General features: G+C 33.2%; 1 protein-coding gene across 6 annotated transcripts in view; it reads right to left on the reverse strand.

Annotated features, from left to right (window-relative positions):
• The window catches only part of LOC129953269 (paired box protein Pax-6), an 89782-nt gene that overhangs the window by 63190 nt on the left and 9076 nt on the right, over positions 1-17516 (reverse strand). For 5 of the 6 annotated variants that reach the window (XM_056066273.1, XM_056066272.1, XM_056066276.1 and 2 more), the window contains 3 exons: positions 13235-13420; positions 11171-11278; positions 10212-10250 (listed from right to left, as the gene is read on the reverse strand). In XM_056066273.1, the coding sequence (XP_055922248.1) occupies positions 10212-10250; positions 11171-11278; positions 13235-13409 (322 nt within the window). In that variant the 5' untranslated portion in view covers positions 13410-13420. The remainder of the gene's footprint in view (positions 1-10211; positions 10251-11170; positions 11279-13234; positions 13421-17516) is intronic. The other variant, XM_056066275.1, reaches the window with a different exon arrangement.

A 17516-nucleotide genomic window follows, 5' to 3' on the forward strand; every position in this document is an offset into this window, starting at 1 on the left:
CAATCATTCCCCCAGGAGATTATCTGTGTTTGATTTTAGGGGTAAAGAGAATTAATAATAAAACGTACGTAACATGGCTCGCGCTACAATATAAAGTAAAGATATCTGCATTCTCTGCACAAGTGACAATAACTAGACATGCATACATACATATGCGCCTATTAAACAGGAGTTGCAATAAGGAAAAGAAACAACGTAGATAAGGGTACATACTCGTACATACCTACCTACCTACTTTTTCGCTTTTCTTTTTGATACTTCCTGCTGCAGCTTGAGGCGATCGATATGAAATGCGCGCATGATAGCAGGCAAGGTAGTATAGACCACGAAAACAGAAGGTAATACTTGAGTATTGTGTTTTTGTATAAGTACAGAGAGTACAGTAGATGCCAATGATAGATGATTAACTTACTTTAAAAAAGTTTCCGCTAGACCCAGAGCAATACAAGTTAGGTATTAAGTAGGTATAGGAAAATATTTCAAGATCAAAGTGGTTGCATTTTAACACTGTTCACATAATCTTAAAATCCTGTTGCTTATAATACTCGTATCACATCTATGTAAAGCTCCAAGAAATCCTTGTTGTTTGTTTGTTGTTTTACCTTGTAATACAAACATCGATATCAAAAGACATTAAAGTATCATTTTGTGTGTGTTAAGTAATATCAATAAAATTAATCACAAATTAACACACCAAATTACTATGTGGCAATAGAAAATGTTTGCCACACGAATATATCATGTACATATATTTTTTTAGAGTATCTTTGCATGGCCAACAGCAGCAAGCCGTACACATGGCACAGCCAGCTACACCAAAATGCATGGTGCGGAATTTCGCCTTTTTAGTTTATTCATTAGTTTTATTTTACAGTGCACAACGGCTAAATAGATGCACTCCAAATTTAAATAAAATATTACAAGATGTGTATTCTTTTAAGTTACCTAAATGGTTTAGGGCTTTAAAATTTTTCAAAATTAATATCTAATTTTAGTTTACTTATGGGGGTATCCATGAGTAAAATAAATCAATTTATTTTTGATCTATACCTGTCAAAACAGAAATTTCCCCTGTATGGAATTCCATGGGGGCAACATAAATTGATTTACGAGTATTTTTGATTTAAGAACAATTCTGCAGATCTAGATTTGTTGTCAAATTTACAATTCTTTTCACTAATACTACTACAATTATAAAGAAATGTTTAGCTGGAAATTTGACAGCTCTATCCCACTCTTTAACACGTTTACTAAGTTGCACCAACACATGACACGAATAAAAAACAGTTCAAAACGTGTTTAATACAACTTTGTTCTTGATAATTCGTCACCTCGTGGATATTTTAGCAGTCATTTTAAATTATCTTTTAAGGTATTGTTCAGTGAAATTGCATAGCAAAAAGCTTCTAATCTGTCCGATAAGAATTTTCAGGATAGGGAAATTGGCGGTGTTTCTCTCTTTGTCGCACTTATTTATTTTCTTGATTTTAGTAAAATGTTAGTACCTACTGATGATATTAAACTGTGTTCAAAAAGGTTAAGACTCCTAAGTCTATCTATTTTTAAAGCTTTTTTTCACAAAGTAGATTTTTAACTTTGTTTAAAACAAAATAAGAACGATAAAAAGATACATTTTCAGTAATAATTTGTCTTCATATGTACAATTATATAAATATTAAAACTATGTTTTGATAAGTGGAATATTTAATGTATTAGTAAATGTTCTTTTGATTTAAGTGCTTTTGCCAAAACAACTTTTATTTCATTTACTAAGTATCCTAAGATGTTCTTAGGTCGGTTATGTATTTATTAAATATATTAAAACATCTTAAGTCATTGTAAAAAATGTAAAATCAAGAAAAGTTTTGTGGCAAAATAATATCTTAAGTTGACATAAGAGATCTAACTTTTTTGATTCGTATCGAACATAAAAACAACCTAAGATATTTTACCAAACTCATTTATGCTTATTTTCTGATAAATAAAATAAATGGATTTATAGGACGAATCTTCCTCCACTTAAGTTGTTTTGCAAAACCCTGCGAAATAAACTTAAGTTATTTTACAAAAGCTCATAAGATTCTTCTTTTCCACCTTCTCCTTTTGAATTAGTTTAGTTGATTTACAAGTGTCATCCACCGAAAAATAATGAAACTGCTTATTACCTTCTTTCAAAATAGGTTTTACTTATATCTCAACTACCTATAGCCTGTGTCTAAGCATAAATAGGCATTGCGGCGAACCGTACTGTACGCCCCGCCGCGGCCGAGCCGCCACTGCGCTGCAGCGTAATGGTCAGTCCACTTTTCTATGCATTATTATATTGTCCAACAGTATATTGCAAATTCAAAAAAGTATACATATCTAGGTTTAAGCCAACCTCAGATACTCATAACCACATTTGTTTAGTCTATATCAAATAATTTTGCTGTACGGTTTCACCTATATTTAAAGGTACGAGCGCAGGCGCATAGCTACAAATAAATACCTACTTTTGCACAATCAGTGGTTTTTTTCTTTTTTCCTTGAAGGCAAATGAATAAAGCTACATAGATAGATGGATTTGGATTTGGTGGATATATGTATTAATACTCGAAACAAAGTACAACGTCCGCGACGTTATACCGAAACGGCGAATAAAAAAATAAACCTTCGGATTTGTATCTTTCGTGGAAATAAATGCGACTGCGCAAAGAATATTTATTTTTTTTATTTTTTTCTAGTTCAAGAAATAGCTTTTTGCTTTTAACTTAATACAATAAAACAAAATGGGAAAAAAGAAAAATGTATATAGATTTCAACAAAGAGAAAAGTACAATCTAAAGGTATTTCTACACTATTAACTGATTTATAGGTTAAGTGGTGTTCGGCCTTTACTTTTCACTTTTATTTCGTATTTCTTTAAACAAAAAAAAAAACGAAAAAATGCACTCATAGATACTGATGAGGAACTGCAGTTCCGATTGTTCTGATTTTAACTTTTTTTTCAGTTCTTTTGAAACTAATTTAGTAAAAATAATGTTCGGTATCTCCTTTTTAATCCTTCCCTATTTTCCTAATGCTCGCACTGTGTTTAAATATAAACATATAACCCCTTGAGTGCCTGCAAATTATAAAAAAAAAATAATAATAATGATATTATATATAAAGACAATATTATTATATTAATGACGCAGCTACGTGAATAAGAATTTTGAAGATCTTCGCAGAATAAAAGTAGCTCAGTTTTGCAAATGTAAAATTATTACTGCAAGACGGAAGACAAGACAATCCACTTTTACACAGATGGGTCAAAAACGAATGAAGGGGTTGGTAGAGATGTCCACTCATTCCGCCTTTCCAATTATTGTAGCGTATATTTCAGCAGGAACTTTTGGCGATAAAAGAAGTCTTGAACTCGCCAGAAATGGTACAGGCCACCCCATTCAAATCTTTACATCGTTTGGAGAAAGTAAGATTATTGCACTTGATATTTCAAAAGCATTTGATAGGGTTTGGCATCAGGCTCTCTTATCGTGCTTTCAGTTTGCATGAATCCCTGCTTCATTGGATTCGTAATTACCTTTCCGATCGTTCAATACAAGAAGTATTGGATGGATTCAGGGCTCTGTTCTATCTCCAACACTCTTTCTCATTTTTATTAACGATCTCCTGTTTGCAACTTCTAATCCAATACTCTACTGTGGAAATGCAACGACAAAACATGATAATCTCATTGAATTCCGACCTAAACAGCATTGTACAATGGGGAATAAAAAACCGCGTGGAATATAATCCTTCGAAAACCCAATGCTGTCTTGTGTCGTTAAAGCGAGATATATCAATGAGACTGTACACCTCGATATTCTCGATATGTGTTACACGAACCACCTCTTGTGGAATGATCACATGCGCGATGTCACAAAAAATGCCGCAATGTGTTTGGGTTTACTTAGGCGATGCAAGAAATATTTCACCCCTTCTGATCGGGCTGTTATCTACAAGACTTATACCGTCCAAAGCTTTAGTATAACTCCCATTTCTGGGCTAGTGCTCCTGCAACTTACTTAAGCCTCTTGGATAGAGACGTAGAACATTTAAATTGATAGATGATAATATCATCATAAGTTCATTTACTTCGCTTGAACATCGTCGTAAGGTCGCTTGTCTGACCATTTTTGACAGTTATTTTCCTCCCCTTAAACATTTCCACCGTAATACTCGCGTTTCTAAGAATGCTCATCAGTTTACCCTCTAACCCAACTTCGGCCGTACTGTCAAATACAGAGAATCGTTCTTTAGCCGTACTACGCGAATGTGGAATGCTTTACCACACTCTGTCTTTCCTAGTTATTGCAATATTCAGGAATTCAAAACCAATGTGCACCGACATCTCTTTTTAAACCCTCTCTCCTCTTCCTAGTGCTCACACTGTGCCTCTGCATAATAAGGGTAGTAATATCTCAAACTTGTTACGTTAAGCTTAGAAGAAAACCTTAAGATTAATGTGGTATGACAATGGGGTATTAAACTGGCCTAAGTGTGTCCTGGTCCATCACGGACATCCACTTTAACCTAACCTATAAAGTAAAACAGGGACAGTTTTTTTTACAAACAATATTATTAAAACTTAGAATACATTGATTTTCGACTTCATACATATGTTTTCAAAAAATTAAATGTATTGTCTTAAAAAATTTCATCCCATAGAATATTGTTTTTGACATTCAGTTATTTTTTTTATAAAAACCCAACTTTCAGTTTTTTTCATAAAAAAATAAAATTTACCAAAAATATTGCGACAAATTTGTAAAATTTGATGTTCGCTTCTCGAAATCTCGTGAATAAATGATGGTGTTGTCTTCAAAATGATTTTATTTTGTGCTAAATTTGCTTAGAAAAATGCAATCTGTAAGAGATTTTAAGAACTGCTACTAAAATTGGTAAAAATTGGTTTTTCACTAAAAATCACGTAAACAAAAATTGATTTTGAAATCAAACTATTTCAACATATGCAGTTGTTGTTATTTTTAATTTTTAGTTAATTTTTTTAGTTAATTTATTAGAGAAAATAACCTTACAACTTTTTAACCAAAACACGGAAATATTGAAAAACAACACAAAACTAATAAGAAATGGTTTCCTACTCAAGTATTAGGAGATCAAAAAAAAGTATTGACTTCAAATTATTTATCTTACACCAAAATAATATTGTTATGAATATTTTTTAAAGACTTAATCAAGACAAATCGACAGACGAGATGAGAAGTTATCAGTGTGGTTCGCATCCCAGCTCTTGTTAATCAAAAGTAATACCTATGTTTCGATTGCACGAGTATTAATTTGGTTTTGTAGGTACAAAGATTCAAATACAATACTTAAATGTGCACCAATTTTCACTGTCTTCTCGCCTATATAGAAAAATATACAAACTTCGTATTGGTTAATCCAATATGCTAACGCGTATTATTATTGGAGCGTGCACGCATGTACACATTGAGGTTTGGCTAGTTTGGCAGATATCGTGCGTACATTGCATGTTAGCCATTAACGAATGGGAAACCTGAGAGCACAAAATCAAGCACTGGATTTATTTGGTTTGCTTGTACCTATAAACTAATGACTAATAACCAAGTTGTTCTTTTACTGTCATGCAAACTTTTTTTTATTGATTTTTGTATAAACAAAAATATAAAATGGCATTACTGTAATGTAGATAACACTGGTCGACAAAAAATAACTATTGCGCAAGCAAATGAATAGATTTTTAAAACAACCAAAAACGAAATATCTCTAAACAATCAATTGTCTGATGATTTCAAAAAGTACCTTCATAGTTTTGGACTTAATTTTTTAGTGCTGGTTTAGAATTCAAACTCTAATATAACCCGTTTTTAACGTTATTTGTCTATACAATATATATAAAAACCATTTGAATTAAGGCCGCCAAAACCTATTGTAAAATGCAATTGTAATGCCAGAAAGAAAATCATGTCAACCAGTGTAATTTAACATTTCGTTCAACTAGAAATTCATTGCGAAAAAAAAACTTAATGTCGGGGGTTTCAAATTTATAGCCCTTTCTTATAAACATATCTTTCTTAATGAAAAACCGCTAATCTGTTTATTTATACCTATACCCATGCATGTTCATTATTACATTTATATGCAACTACATAATTGCTTCGGGATTCACTCACAAAAGGTAGATTAACAAAAAATAAGCAATCAGTCAGTGCAAATAGGTTTGAAGTCAAAACAGAGTGGTCTCATAAAGTTAAATTCATTCAACCATTGGCCGCGCGCGCCGCTCCACGCCGCGCCGCCGCGCCGTTTCGATTATGTGTTACAAGGAAGTAAAGATCAATGTTCTTTTGGCCCATACCTACTCAAGTTATACATCTGTATAACGTGCTGCTACCCCTTGCGCTCTTTGCTACAGAAATATTTCAATAGTGCTGCTATAAATGCTCTTATTTTTCGCTGCTTCTGCTGCTGCTACTGCTGCATTGTGGTTTGGGTTTCGCTATCAAAATGATATATGATCGTTGGGTGATTACCACCGCCGTAGCAGCATGCAGCGGTAGCAGCTAAGCAGCAGCAGCAACTGCAAAAACGAGCCAACTTTAAGGAAAGGATAAGTCACTATCAAGCGCCAAAAGTAAGGAAAACAAAAAAAAAATATAATAATCCGTAGTTAAACGCGTGCCAGGCACTTTTCAAGACAACAAGATGACAGGGGACGCGGCCAGCCGCGCCGCGGCGTCAGGTTCGTGAAAAGGAAACCAAAAACACTATGTCTTTTTTGTTCTTCATTTTTGTTCAACACTACGAGCTCACGCCAGAGTTCGCTCACTCAAGACCAAGAGGCAATCGATCGATCGATAGTCGCTGATGGGTTTGTTCCCGCTTCCCGATGCAACTGTTTTTTTTTTTTTTAGTTTTCTTTTTGTGTGAAATCATCTTCCAACCTGTTACATAACAAGTTAAAGTAGGCAACGTGTTTGCTTATACTTCGAAATATTCTTTACGCCCTGTTACCGTCGTCGGGCGTCGGAGGTTGTGCGGTGGTAGCGGGATCGGGATTGTGTAGTGGAGAAACAAGAAGAAGAACCAGATAATCTTATATAGAAATTTCGTTTCGATGAAATAGGATTTCAAAGTGTTGACAGCTTAAAAGCCACTGCGTTCTCCATGTTACAGGCTTCTTCTTGCCATGGACTAAAGCCTTGTCCGGAGAGCTGAGGCTTTTGTTCACTTTGTGCTATGCGCTTGTCTATTTAAAAGAAAAAAAAAATGTATTGTACTATAGTTGATAAGATCACGACAATGTTATGTAGGGAATTATTGGTCTTCCAGGTTTTTTCTTATAATATTTTTATTTTAGTTTTCTTGCCAAGGGGACTTCAAAATTTAATAAACTTGAAATGGTCGAATTTTTTTTTTGTTTTATGAAATTATCGGTTGGACAAGTGAAGTCAAAGAGTCCAATATTAGGTATAACTGGGTGCTACACTGTGCTACTGATCTCACCTAGCGATATTTTTAGCTTCGTTTTTATTTTGTGTCTTATGTTTATCTGAGGAAAAAAAAAGATTTTGCAATTTTAAATTGGTGTTTGAAAAATCCAACACCTGCTCTAGATGGAGTGAGTTGCACTGTAGGTCATATGACATTAAAAACTGGCTTAAGATATAACCAAAGATGTTATACTTAGATCATAGAAGATGGTATAGATTGACCTTAAATGGCAAAGAAAGACAACAACAAGACAACTAGCTAAAGGAGAAGGCTTGTAGCTTGAACACGTTTAGTTTAAATTCAATAAAATACAAAAAAAATGTAATGGAATACAATAAAATAAATATTATTTCATGAAATAAAATAAAATTAAATTTCATTTTATTAGTTAAAATTAAAATGCAGAATTGAATTGAATTGAATTTAATGGAATTGAATTGAATCGAATTTAATTGAATTGAATTTAATTGAATTGAATTGGTTTATATTTATTGGAATTGAATTGAATTGAATCGAATTGAATTGAATCGAATCTAATTTAACTGAAATGATTTTAATTGAATTGAATTGAATTGCATTCAATTTTTACATTTTTCTTCAACCTCCAGGTCATTGAGACCTACTGTAATAAGTTGTATAATCGCGCTCGGCTATAAACTTTGTTCGAATTATTTGTTTGAAGCATTTTTTACTAGTGCACTGGTTTCAACATTTTTTACACCCACGTATATTTCTAAGAATGAACATTGAAAAGGATACCTACTTGCATTTGCGATGACGATAATATTCCACCTACAATGGTCTCAAGCAAGTTATGAGCACCTTACACATATACGAATATGTAATATATACATATATATTGAATGAAACTACTTTGGTGGTATTGCCTACGGTTTTTGTGCTCTTGCCGATCGATTATTGTTTACTTAAAAGAAGTTGCTCTTCGCCTTTTTGCAGACGAGGCGTGATCACGTACATTTGTCCCGTGACGTTTGCCACGTTGAATCTCATATCGTCTGTACCTACTATGTACTTTTAGCCACTTATCTACTCGTTTCAATTGCACACCTGATAGGTGGTTTAATGTCTCTATTTTCCCCCTCTCTAATGTGCGTAGACTCATGTCACCATCGCGTTCGCGCTTGGCATAGGCTGACTGGATGGATGCGTGCAAAATACGCACACACTATTTTCATTTCGTTTGTTGGCACACACCTTTTGCCTGCAGATCATTTTCTGATTTGTTGGCAAAGACGTTATATCTAAGCTTATAATGCATATAGGCTTTTAATATACAGATCGAGATAATTTTTGGTGCAGAAAAAATGCGTTTTTGTTATTATGAGGTTGGAACACGAATTTTATTTACAGCTAAATGTTTTGTATTTCCTATTAGTTCGCAAAATTTTCTAAGACGAAAAAACTATAATATGAAATTTTTTGAAGACATAAATTAAGCAAATCATAACAGGCGACAGTTATCTCCTCAATAATGTTTTTATTACTTGATTTTTAATTTGTGTACCGGAAGCATCAGGAGCACATTGTTCATTTATTTGAACGCTATTAGCACATTCGAAAAATTCTTTTTGTATAAACTGATCTTGATGCAACGTTCCTTATCAACATAGAGTTTTGACTTTTCCAAGTGTTAAGTGTCATACATTTACTTATTCTAAGCATCTTTAATACAAATCAAAACGTTCCGTTCATGTCTCTTGATAATTTTATCCGTGCGTCCGCGTCTTTTTGGGCTAAATATAGGAGGTATTCGCGTTAACTCAAATTTTGAACTGCTACAGAGTACTCACATCATAGAAACGAAATCCAAAAGAGCTGAAAAAATGATTTATTACAGCAGCTTACAAAACGAAATTCCTATAAACCTTTGGCGATACATTTTACCTCGCAAAATAACAATTTAATCGTGTGGTGGGCTTTGATTATGTAGCGTGCTATCTTGTGTTTAGCGTCAAATCGTTGTTGTTGTTGTTGACGAAGTCGTTGTTATCTTGCGGACGGACGCGACGACGGTGTGTATATTTTTTATTCGTATTGGGTGGGCACATCTGACTATAAGGGGTCCATTCTTGTAGATATAGTATACATACTTCATACAGAGCAAATACTACATTAACCGAGTGTATTTTTCAACGACAGCGCAGCGCACGTCCCTGTTTAATTGTCCCATATGTCTCCGTGTGCTTAAAAGCAATACTTGCAGTCGACATGGCACGATTATGTTGCACACAGTTGTTCTTGTTGCAAACTCTAAGTTTTTACCTTTCGAAATGTTGTTTTTTTTCTTTCTATTTCGTAAGCTGCTACCTGTCTTTGGAAAGAAGAAAAGGTTCGAAACATCAATGCAAGGAGGTTAATACACTTTGACTCCCACCTTTCCCGCCTCCTAGCAATTTTTCGAAAAATATAGGGAGCCATACGTTCAACATTGATGTATTGCGTCAATTTTTCTATGAAAGTTTAGTGAAAAAAGTACTCACTAGCTTCGAATCAAGCGGGAAAAATTGTATTTCGTGTTATGCAGCGAAAGAAATATCGAAGGGTTTATTGTTTACCTTCACGAAAAATATAAATAAAAGTACTATATAGAGAGCTTTGAACTGTTCTTAAATCATTGTGTATTTACTTAAAGCTGAAATATTTTTTGTAAGGAATTTACGAGTAAATTAATTTTCTTAATTTAAACTTACCATCGCCAGATATGCTTCCCTGAGAACTGTGAGAGTCTTCTGGAATGAATAGAAACAAATATTTTATAATTTTGACAAATAAAGAAGGCAAATACTTTTTAAAGACTTATCTAACTTCACCTTATAATCTGATACAAAGTTTAAACCACACAAGTTCAATAAAAAGGATCAAATCGGCTCGGCCGTGAATGATCGAGAACATATATTGACAGATCGTTTCAAAAAACAATTGAGTTTTTGTTTTCTGGCAATATTTTTATTCGCTTTGCTTGTGCGCTGGCTTTTTATGATTGTCTACCAATTATTTATGTCCTGGTACGATTTGTTCAAAAAACTATAAGAAATTTCTTATTTATAGGAACACCATCGAAAATTGTGAGTCTTTTAACAATCAAAAAACAAACTTAGGACATCGGGGTTAGCTAAGGTTCATACGTTTATCTTATATTTGTATTTCAAAAAAAAAATATTTGTCCATAATCAAAGATTAAACATAATTTATAACGGGTGTAAAAGTTATTGGAATCAATCCAATGTTCTATAAATAGAGCTTCGGGGATACGAGGGAACTTTTAATTTAAAGTTAAAATCAATTTTTTAGGAAATTGCCCATACCACTTAAAGGGGGGTAATAGACCCCACACGATTTTATTCTCGTTTTAAACCAACCTACTCACTCCGGCCTTTTGGTGCACTTTATACGAGTACCTAACAATTAGCCTAAGCCCTTCATTTGTGGCAGAATTATTCCAATTTATAGCTGTTAAAATAATATAGCTTGTTGATATCCGAAAACCAAAGAGTGAAAGGGAAATATCCTTTCATCCCTGTACAGCATATTCAAATTGGAAAGAGTACTAATGCTATTCATTTTATATTAAATTAAGACAAACTTGTGTTTTAAAAACTTTTCTGTTTCAAAAACTAAAAATAAAAGCAAAACCAACCAACAAACTGACCTGCATTGTTTTGATGTTCGTTTATAGATATCCATTCTGCAGCAGAAGTTGGCAAGACATTCGTACCACTTCCGCTGCCACTTCCACAATATCCTTCCAATTTGTGACCTAAAAATAAATTTAAAAAAAACGTTTTTTTAAAAACAAAATCTGCATTTTCCTATTGAGAATAAAAATAAAATATATATAAAATACCTAGGTACAAAATCTTATCGAATTGAACTCTTTTTTTTCGAAAATTGTAGAAAAAATTTAATAACGCAAAAAAGGACAATTGTTCTTTGACAATAATGTGTTTTGGTGTGTGTAGTGTGGTTTCATGATTTGCGATACCAGTGGCCAGTGGCGGTAGAAGTCGATGCATGCAATGATATACAGTACAGAGCTTTATTTGGAGAACAACAGCATCAAGCTGGAAACATTTGGTTTGTTTTGTTTTGTGTTTTTTGTTTTTTGTTTTCTGGATACCGACCAATTTGCATTTGTGGCATCATTAGACCCGAGTTAGTTTAGATAAAATCAAAAGAGCCAAGAGCTTCTCTCTTCCCTGACACCCCGCATAAACTCATGGTTGGAAATGTGGAAAGTAAACGCTTGGCTGCGCACAAAACGATTGTTTTTTTCTTTTTTGTTTCGCTCCTCTGTTTGGTTTTAGGATGAGCTGAGCTGAACTGAGCTCATCTAGCTCACACTAGCTATAGGGTAGTTGTGGTACAAAGGGTAGAAGGCAAGGAAGGACCGAGCGACGACGACGTCGGGACCCTCTCCGAAGTGTTGCAAGTGCACCAGGAAACGAAGAATTGTTGAATATTATTGTATGGTTGATACCTACATGTAGATTATGTAGATATACACAAAATACATTGACGACTCCATTTATATCCTTTGTTGCAGCAGCAGCGATGCGCGCTATGGAAGAATGGGTAATGGCCAAGTGTAGGTAAATTCACCCTTGAAAAAAGAATTGGTGGCGGCATCATGGTAAATGTTGATTTCGCAAAAGCCAGAAACTCTAACATAAAAATATATGCGAGCATTTAAAGTCTTAGAAGAAAGGCGTGCTTTTATTATTATTCAAAGGTAATGGAAGATTTAAAAAAGAAAACTGGACATCAAAAATTAGAAGAAAATATTGGGCCAGTATTGATCCGAAGAAGTTCACATAGCTGGAAAGGATTGCCATCGGCTAAAACGCTAGCCGCTTTTCCGAATTTTTGAAAGTTCACCATTTAACACGTGAACAAAAGTTTCAGATATTGTTTACCTTTCACATCAGTTATTTTACCTTTTGACTAAATATTTTGAGAAATAAAGGAAAGATCTTTCAGTTTATTTTTGTATCGACAGGTTGATAATCAACAGTTTTCAAATCAAGTGCAATACGTAAATATTCGAACACTGTGGTAAAGCTAAAAAGAGTACGATCGAAAATTAAATTTATATTGGATATCTTTTTTGAACAAAAATGTCACCAAAACACCAAAGCCCTTCTACAAAATTCTGATGCGCAGGTCAGAAGTTACTTATTTTCATTATATTATGGTCAGGCCAAAGCTGCACTTAAGCTCTTATTGATGTTGTTAAAGAAAAAGCGAGAATGTTGTTAAGAATAATAGCTAAATCACAACCACACTTTAGGTCTTTCGGACTTTTGACAGGCTTTTTAGCGACTTTACAATATTTTACGATATCATGTGGAATAAAGCGCTACGCGACGTAAGAATTTGCAAAACATAATGTAGCTTCAAACCTCGGTCTTAAAGTTACTAAATTTTTTTAATAAATGTATTTATATTTTTTATTATTTTATAAATTTAATAAATTCTTAAATAAAACAGTTGTCAGTTGTCAAAGTGCCACAAAATATAAAATAGATGTATTTGGGCGTCGAGCTCGAACTTACGATATTTACGATCTAAAGGCTCATAAGAGTCCATTTTTTTCTATCCATTATGTCAAAGTTGACACGATCGAAAGCGTGATTGCGGTTTAGTTATGAAACAGTTGCCACCCATATTTAATATACAAAACAGAAACCAAAAGTATTAAAATGTAAATATCTACCTTTTGGAGACTTTTCATCGTGCATATTTATTTGATGCTGATGATGATGTGATGATTGCATAAATCCACTGTGATGGTGATGATGGTGGTGATGGTGCTGATGTGATTGTAATGTTGGTAATCCATGGTTTAAGTGCTGTAGATGCACTGATGACTGCAGTTCCATACTGAGCATATCACAAATATCTGCAAACAAAATAATAGAAATAAAATACGATTTAAATCACAAAAATTCTAAAATAAGAAGAAGTTTTAAATTAATCTTCCAAAGGCTATCTCTCTACGAAAACAATATTCTAAGTTAAATGCGCCTATAAGAAGTCTAAAGTTATGGGTCTAAAGTTATGGGTCATGCCCACCAAACGTTTGTAAGTACAGGGATTAATATTAAATAAAGTGGCCCAACAGCTTGTGAGAACCAGGGCCTAGTGATTAAGAACTCTCAGTCATTTCTTTATGTGAGTAATGTGAATGTCAGGGATAGAGAGGGCCTAAAGTTTGTATGCCAAATACCCAAATTGGGAAAACACTTTTCATGAAAAGAATTTTTCTTAGTTGATTTGACTATTTCCCCTGAGACGCATTACCTCCGAACAAATTTTAAGTGGCATAGATAGGGATGGAACCCAACACTGGCATGACAGTTTTACGCACTAAGCCATGGGTACTACAATTAATTATAACAATAATAATAATAAAAATATAAAATAAAATAAAAATAAAAGTGTTCAAAAGTAAGAGTTTTGAACATTAACATTTTTTTAATTTTTCTTATTTTGATTATCCAACTGACAATTATTATGTATACAAAGATTTTTAAAAAAAGAATATATTTTTCGAACAAAATAAAAATTATAACAATTTGTCGATGTAACCACGTTTAAGTTTCAAGAGATTAAACAACGTCATTTAATTAAGTCTCTACTGTGCTTTGTTTATTTTACTGTTATTCTACAATTAACAGTTGAGATATTTAGCATATTTCGTAGTTTCATGTAAATAAAAGTTCATTTTTAAACGTTTAGTGCAGATTATTGTCAAAATGAAAAAATGTAAAAATATCGTGAAACGCTTTATATTTTTTTAATAAAAAGTGGGAAATCATCTCGCGAAATATCCAAACTATTAAAAATTTCCAAAACTTCTGTGCTTTACATAAGAAAAAGCAAAAATATCGATGGAAGAATGGTAAGGGAGTTGAGAACTTGTGGATCCAAAAGACCTAAGCAGGCATCCAAAAACATAGACAAGTCAGTTAGTGTATGGACTGCACGCCGGGCACTCAAAAGAATTGGATTAGCCGCTAAAGATAAACCAAAGAAGCCTTTGCTTTCAGCGAAAAATATTAAGGCCAGGTTAGCTTTTGCTAAAAAGCACAGACAATGGACCATAGACCAATGGAAAAAAAGTAATTTGGTCCGACGAGACGAAAGTCAATAAAATAGGAATGGATGTAAGCGCTTTTTATTGGTCACGTCCTTGAGGACTTCAACAACATCAACTTCAAAAGACCGTGAAACATGGAGGGGTCTCAGTAAAAGCTTGGGGCTGTTTCTCGTGGAACTCTGTCGAACCTTTAGTAAAAATCTAGGGTAGGTATCATGAACAAAGAAAACTATTTGAATATTTTGAAGGCAAATTTACCACCTTTTACTGCATCAATGGGCTACAATGATTGTGAAATAACTTTTCTGCAAGACGGAGACCCCAAACACACTTCGAAAATTGTCACAGAATGGTTGAGAAATCAACAGTTTATGACGATGATGTGGTCAGCACAAAGCTCTGACCTTAATCCAACTGAAAATTTTGTGGTCAATTGTCAAACGACGGCTGGGACAATACCAAAATCACCCGTCGAATATTCAGGAGCTTTGGCAACGATTGGAGTTGGAATGAAGTCATATTCCAGAAGAATTTCTTTATAATTTGGTGGAAAGTATGCCAAAGCGTTGCTCACAAGTAAATAATAAAAAATAAGGGACTTAAAACTAAATACTAAAAGAAAAAACAATTTTTAAAACGTGAATAATTGGTCAAGTCGACAAATTAATTAAATAATTTAAGTTTTGTAAAATATATCCTTTTTTGAAAAAAAAAAAAAATATTTTAAATAATAAATGTAAGATTCATAATTTTAATAATAAAAAAAAAATATTTGAATTTTATTTCAAACGCTTAGTTTTAGTAAATTATTCAAATAATTGAAAACATTTGACCACTTTTGCTCGTCACTGTATATCGGTTCCATTAGGATCAAACATGTGTCGAACAATGGGATAACAATATCATGAACTTTTAAATTCGTTCATTCTCAATACGCAAGTTTTAAGAAAAATCGTAAAAGTAACAAATAACTATTATCAGAGCCTAATCCCTTGGCGTTAGCCCGGGATAGGTAATTTCCAACTTAAACCATTATGATTTAGAAAGAGTCGGTGTAAACTTCAAGTCCAAGTTAAAATAAGAATACATTTGCTTTTTTGTTTTAAGACGCTTCAGTATACGTTAAAATTTTCTTCGCGCCAAAAACAATCAAGCGACACGTCACGTGTACAGTGTGACTGAACTCTTTATGTGTTTATCGAAACCCCCAACTAAATTCGTCTTTCACACACATTGGAACGCACATATTTTTTTTTTTATTATTTTGTGAATTAAATTTTAAGGGTGGCGTGGAAACCTTGCTCTCAGGCTCTTTTTAAGCATAAAATGCATTAACATAACAGTTTTAGTAATGATTATGTAGATATAAAATATGCGCGCACCTTTCACCCCTCTAATGAACAGTGACGTAGACGTTTGACGATGAAACTTCTCTCCCTTATATCAAGAATTCCAACAAAAACACGAATATGTTTTTTGACAACATGTGCAGCCCTTTTATTATTTTAAGTATCTACATAAAGGAGTCTTTTCTTTTCACAAAAATATTCCCCATGTAACAGGTAGTTTTACATAATTAACAAAAGTGCATTCCAAATGTATATTTAATGTATCATTTCTGACAAAAAATAACCCTGGAAGTCTAAATAGGATAGAAACAAAAATATACTTATACAACTTTCTTCAGTACTTTTTTGAAAAATGACAATAGAGAAAAATAAAGAATCGTGCTATCATAATAAAGATTTTAAACAGCTTCATTTGACTGAATTAAAGCTCATCTCCGTATGTACAAAAAGCTTGGTAACAAGTTAAAGGATACCACTGTTTTGATTAATTTGTAATGTGAAGCCTAATTTTGTTCAAAAATAACAAAAGTAGTAGAAAAGATCCAACAGCGTCGTAAAAGATGTATTCTTAGAAACTTATTAACAAAAAATTTAATTAAAGATTTTCAAAATTCTTTAGAAAATTGACTTTTTTTAAAAATCGTTAAAGGTAATAATTAAGAAAATGTCACAAGTATTCAATTTTAATGAAATATAATGAATTTAAATTTAGAGCTGATCATGATCGTGCGTTGAAAATTGCCTGCTTTTTGTTTTTGGTTCCAAATATTTTATATATAGAAAACGTGTTGTAAGATATTACTGTGTAGGTACTTTTGTAAGCTGATGAAGAGCTACGAATACCCTATACATGTGTACTAATGTTTTTGACTAACCTGCTGATGATGTTCACATTGAATGCCGGTAACGGGGATGACGATAGCCACACTGGCTAACACCTGTGACTATAGCTATTTAAAAAAGGGGGAAAAGTGTATTTAAGAAGGGTAACTTCTATTAATATGTGGAAGTAAAATTAACAGAAAAAACCTCTGTATCTTCTTACGAGTATCTTCCGGTCTCCTAGCCTCGATACATCAACTTTTTTTTGTTTATTTTATTTTTATTCCCGGGAAAATTGTCCCGCATTTTATTTTGTTGATGCATAACTTCTTGAGTTTTTGACCTTTGTCGCATCATAACAATAGTTTCTTCTAGATATACCAAGTAGCGATGGGTGGGCTAAGGCAATATAAGGGACTGTAAGGTAATTGCGGGAGAGATGCCGCATTCAACCAAATTCTCCTTTTTTCTAAACTTTGCTCTTAAGTATTATACCAAAAAGGTAGAAAAGGCTATCAGACTATGGAAGTTTTTTTGTTGCCCTTAAAGAGTCAAGGCGGCAGTTTCAGATATATAACTATAAATTAATACATTTTTTAAGTTTTAAAACGTTGTGCGGCAATTCGGGAAGCTAAAATGTTGTAAGTGTAATAAAAGCTTTACATTTCTACTTTATTGTGTAACTATATTACATTTGGTACATTTTGTTACAGCTTTTTTCAAAA

This window comes from Eupeodes corollae, chromosome X (genome assembly GCF_945859685.1).
Source record: "Eupeodes corollae chromosome X, idEupCoro1.1, whole genome shotgun sequence".
Classification (NCBI taxonomy): domain Eukaryota; kingdom Metazoa; phylum Arthropoda; class Insecta; order Diptera; family Syrphidae; genus Eupeodes; species Eupeodes corollae.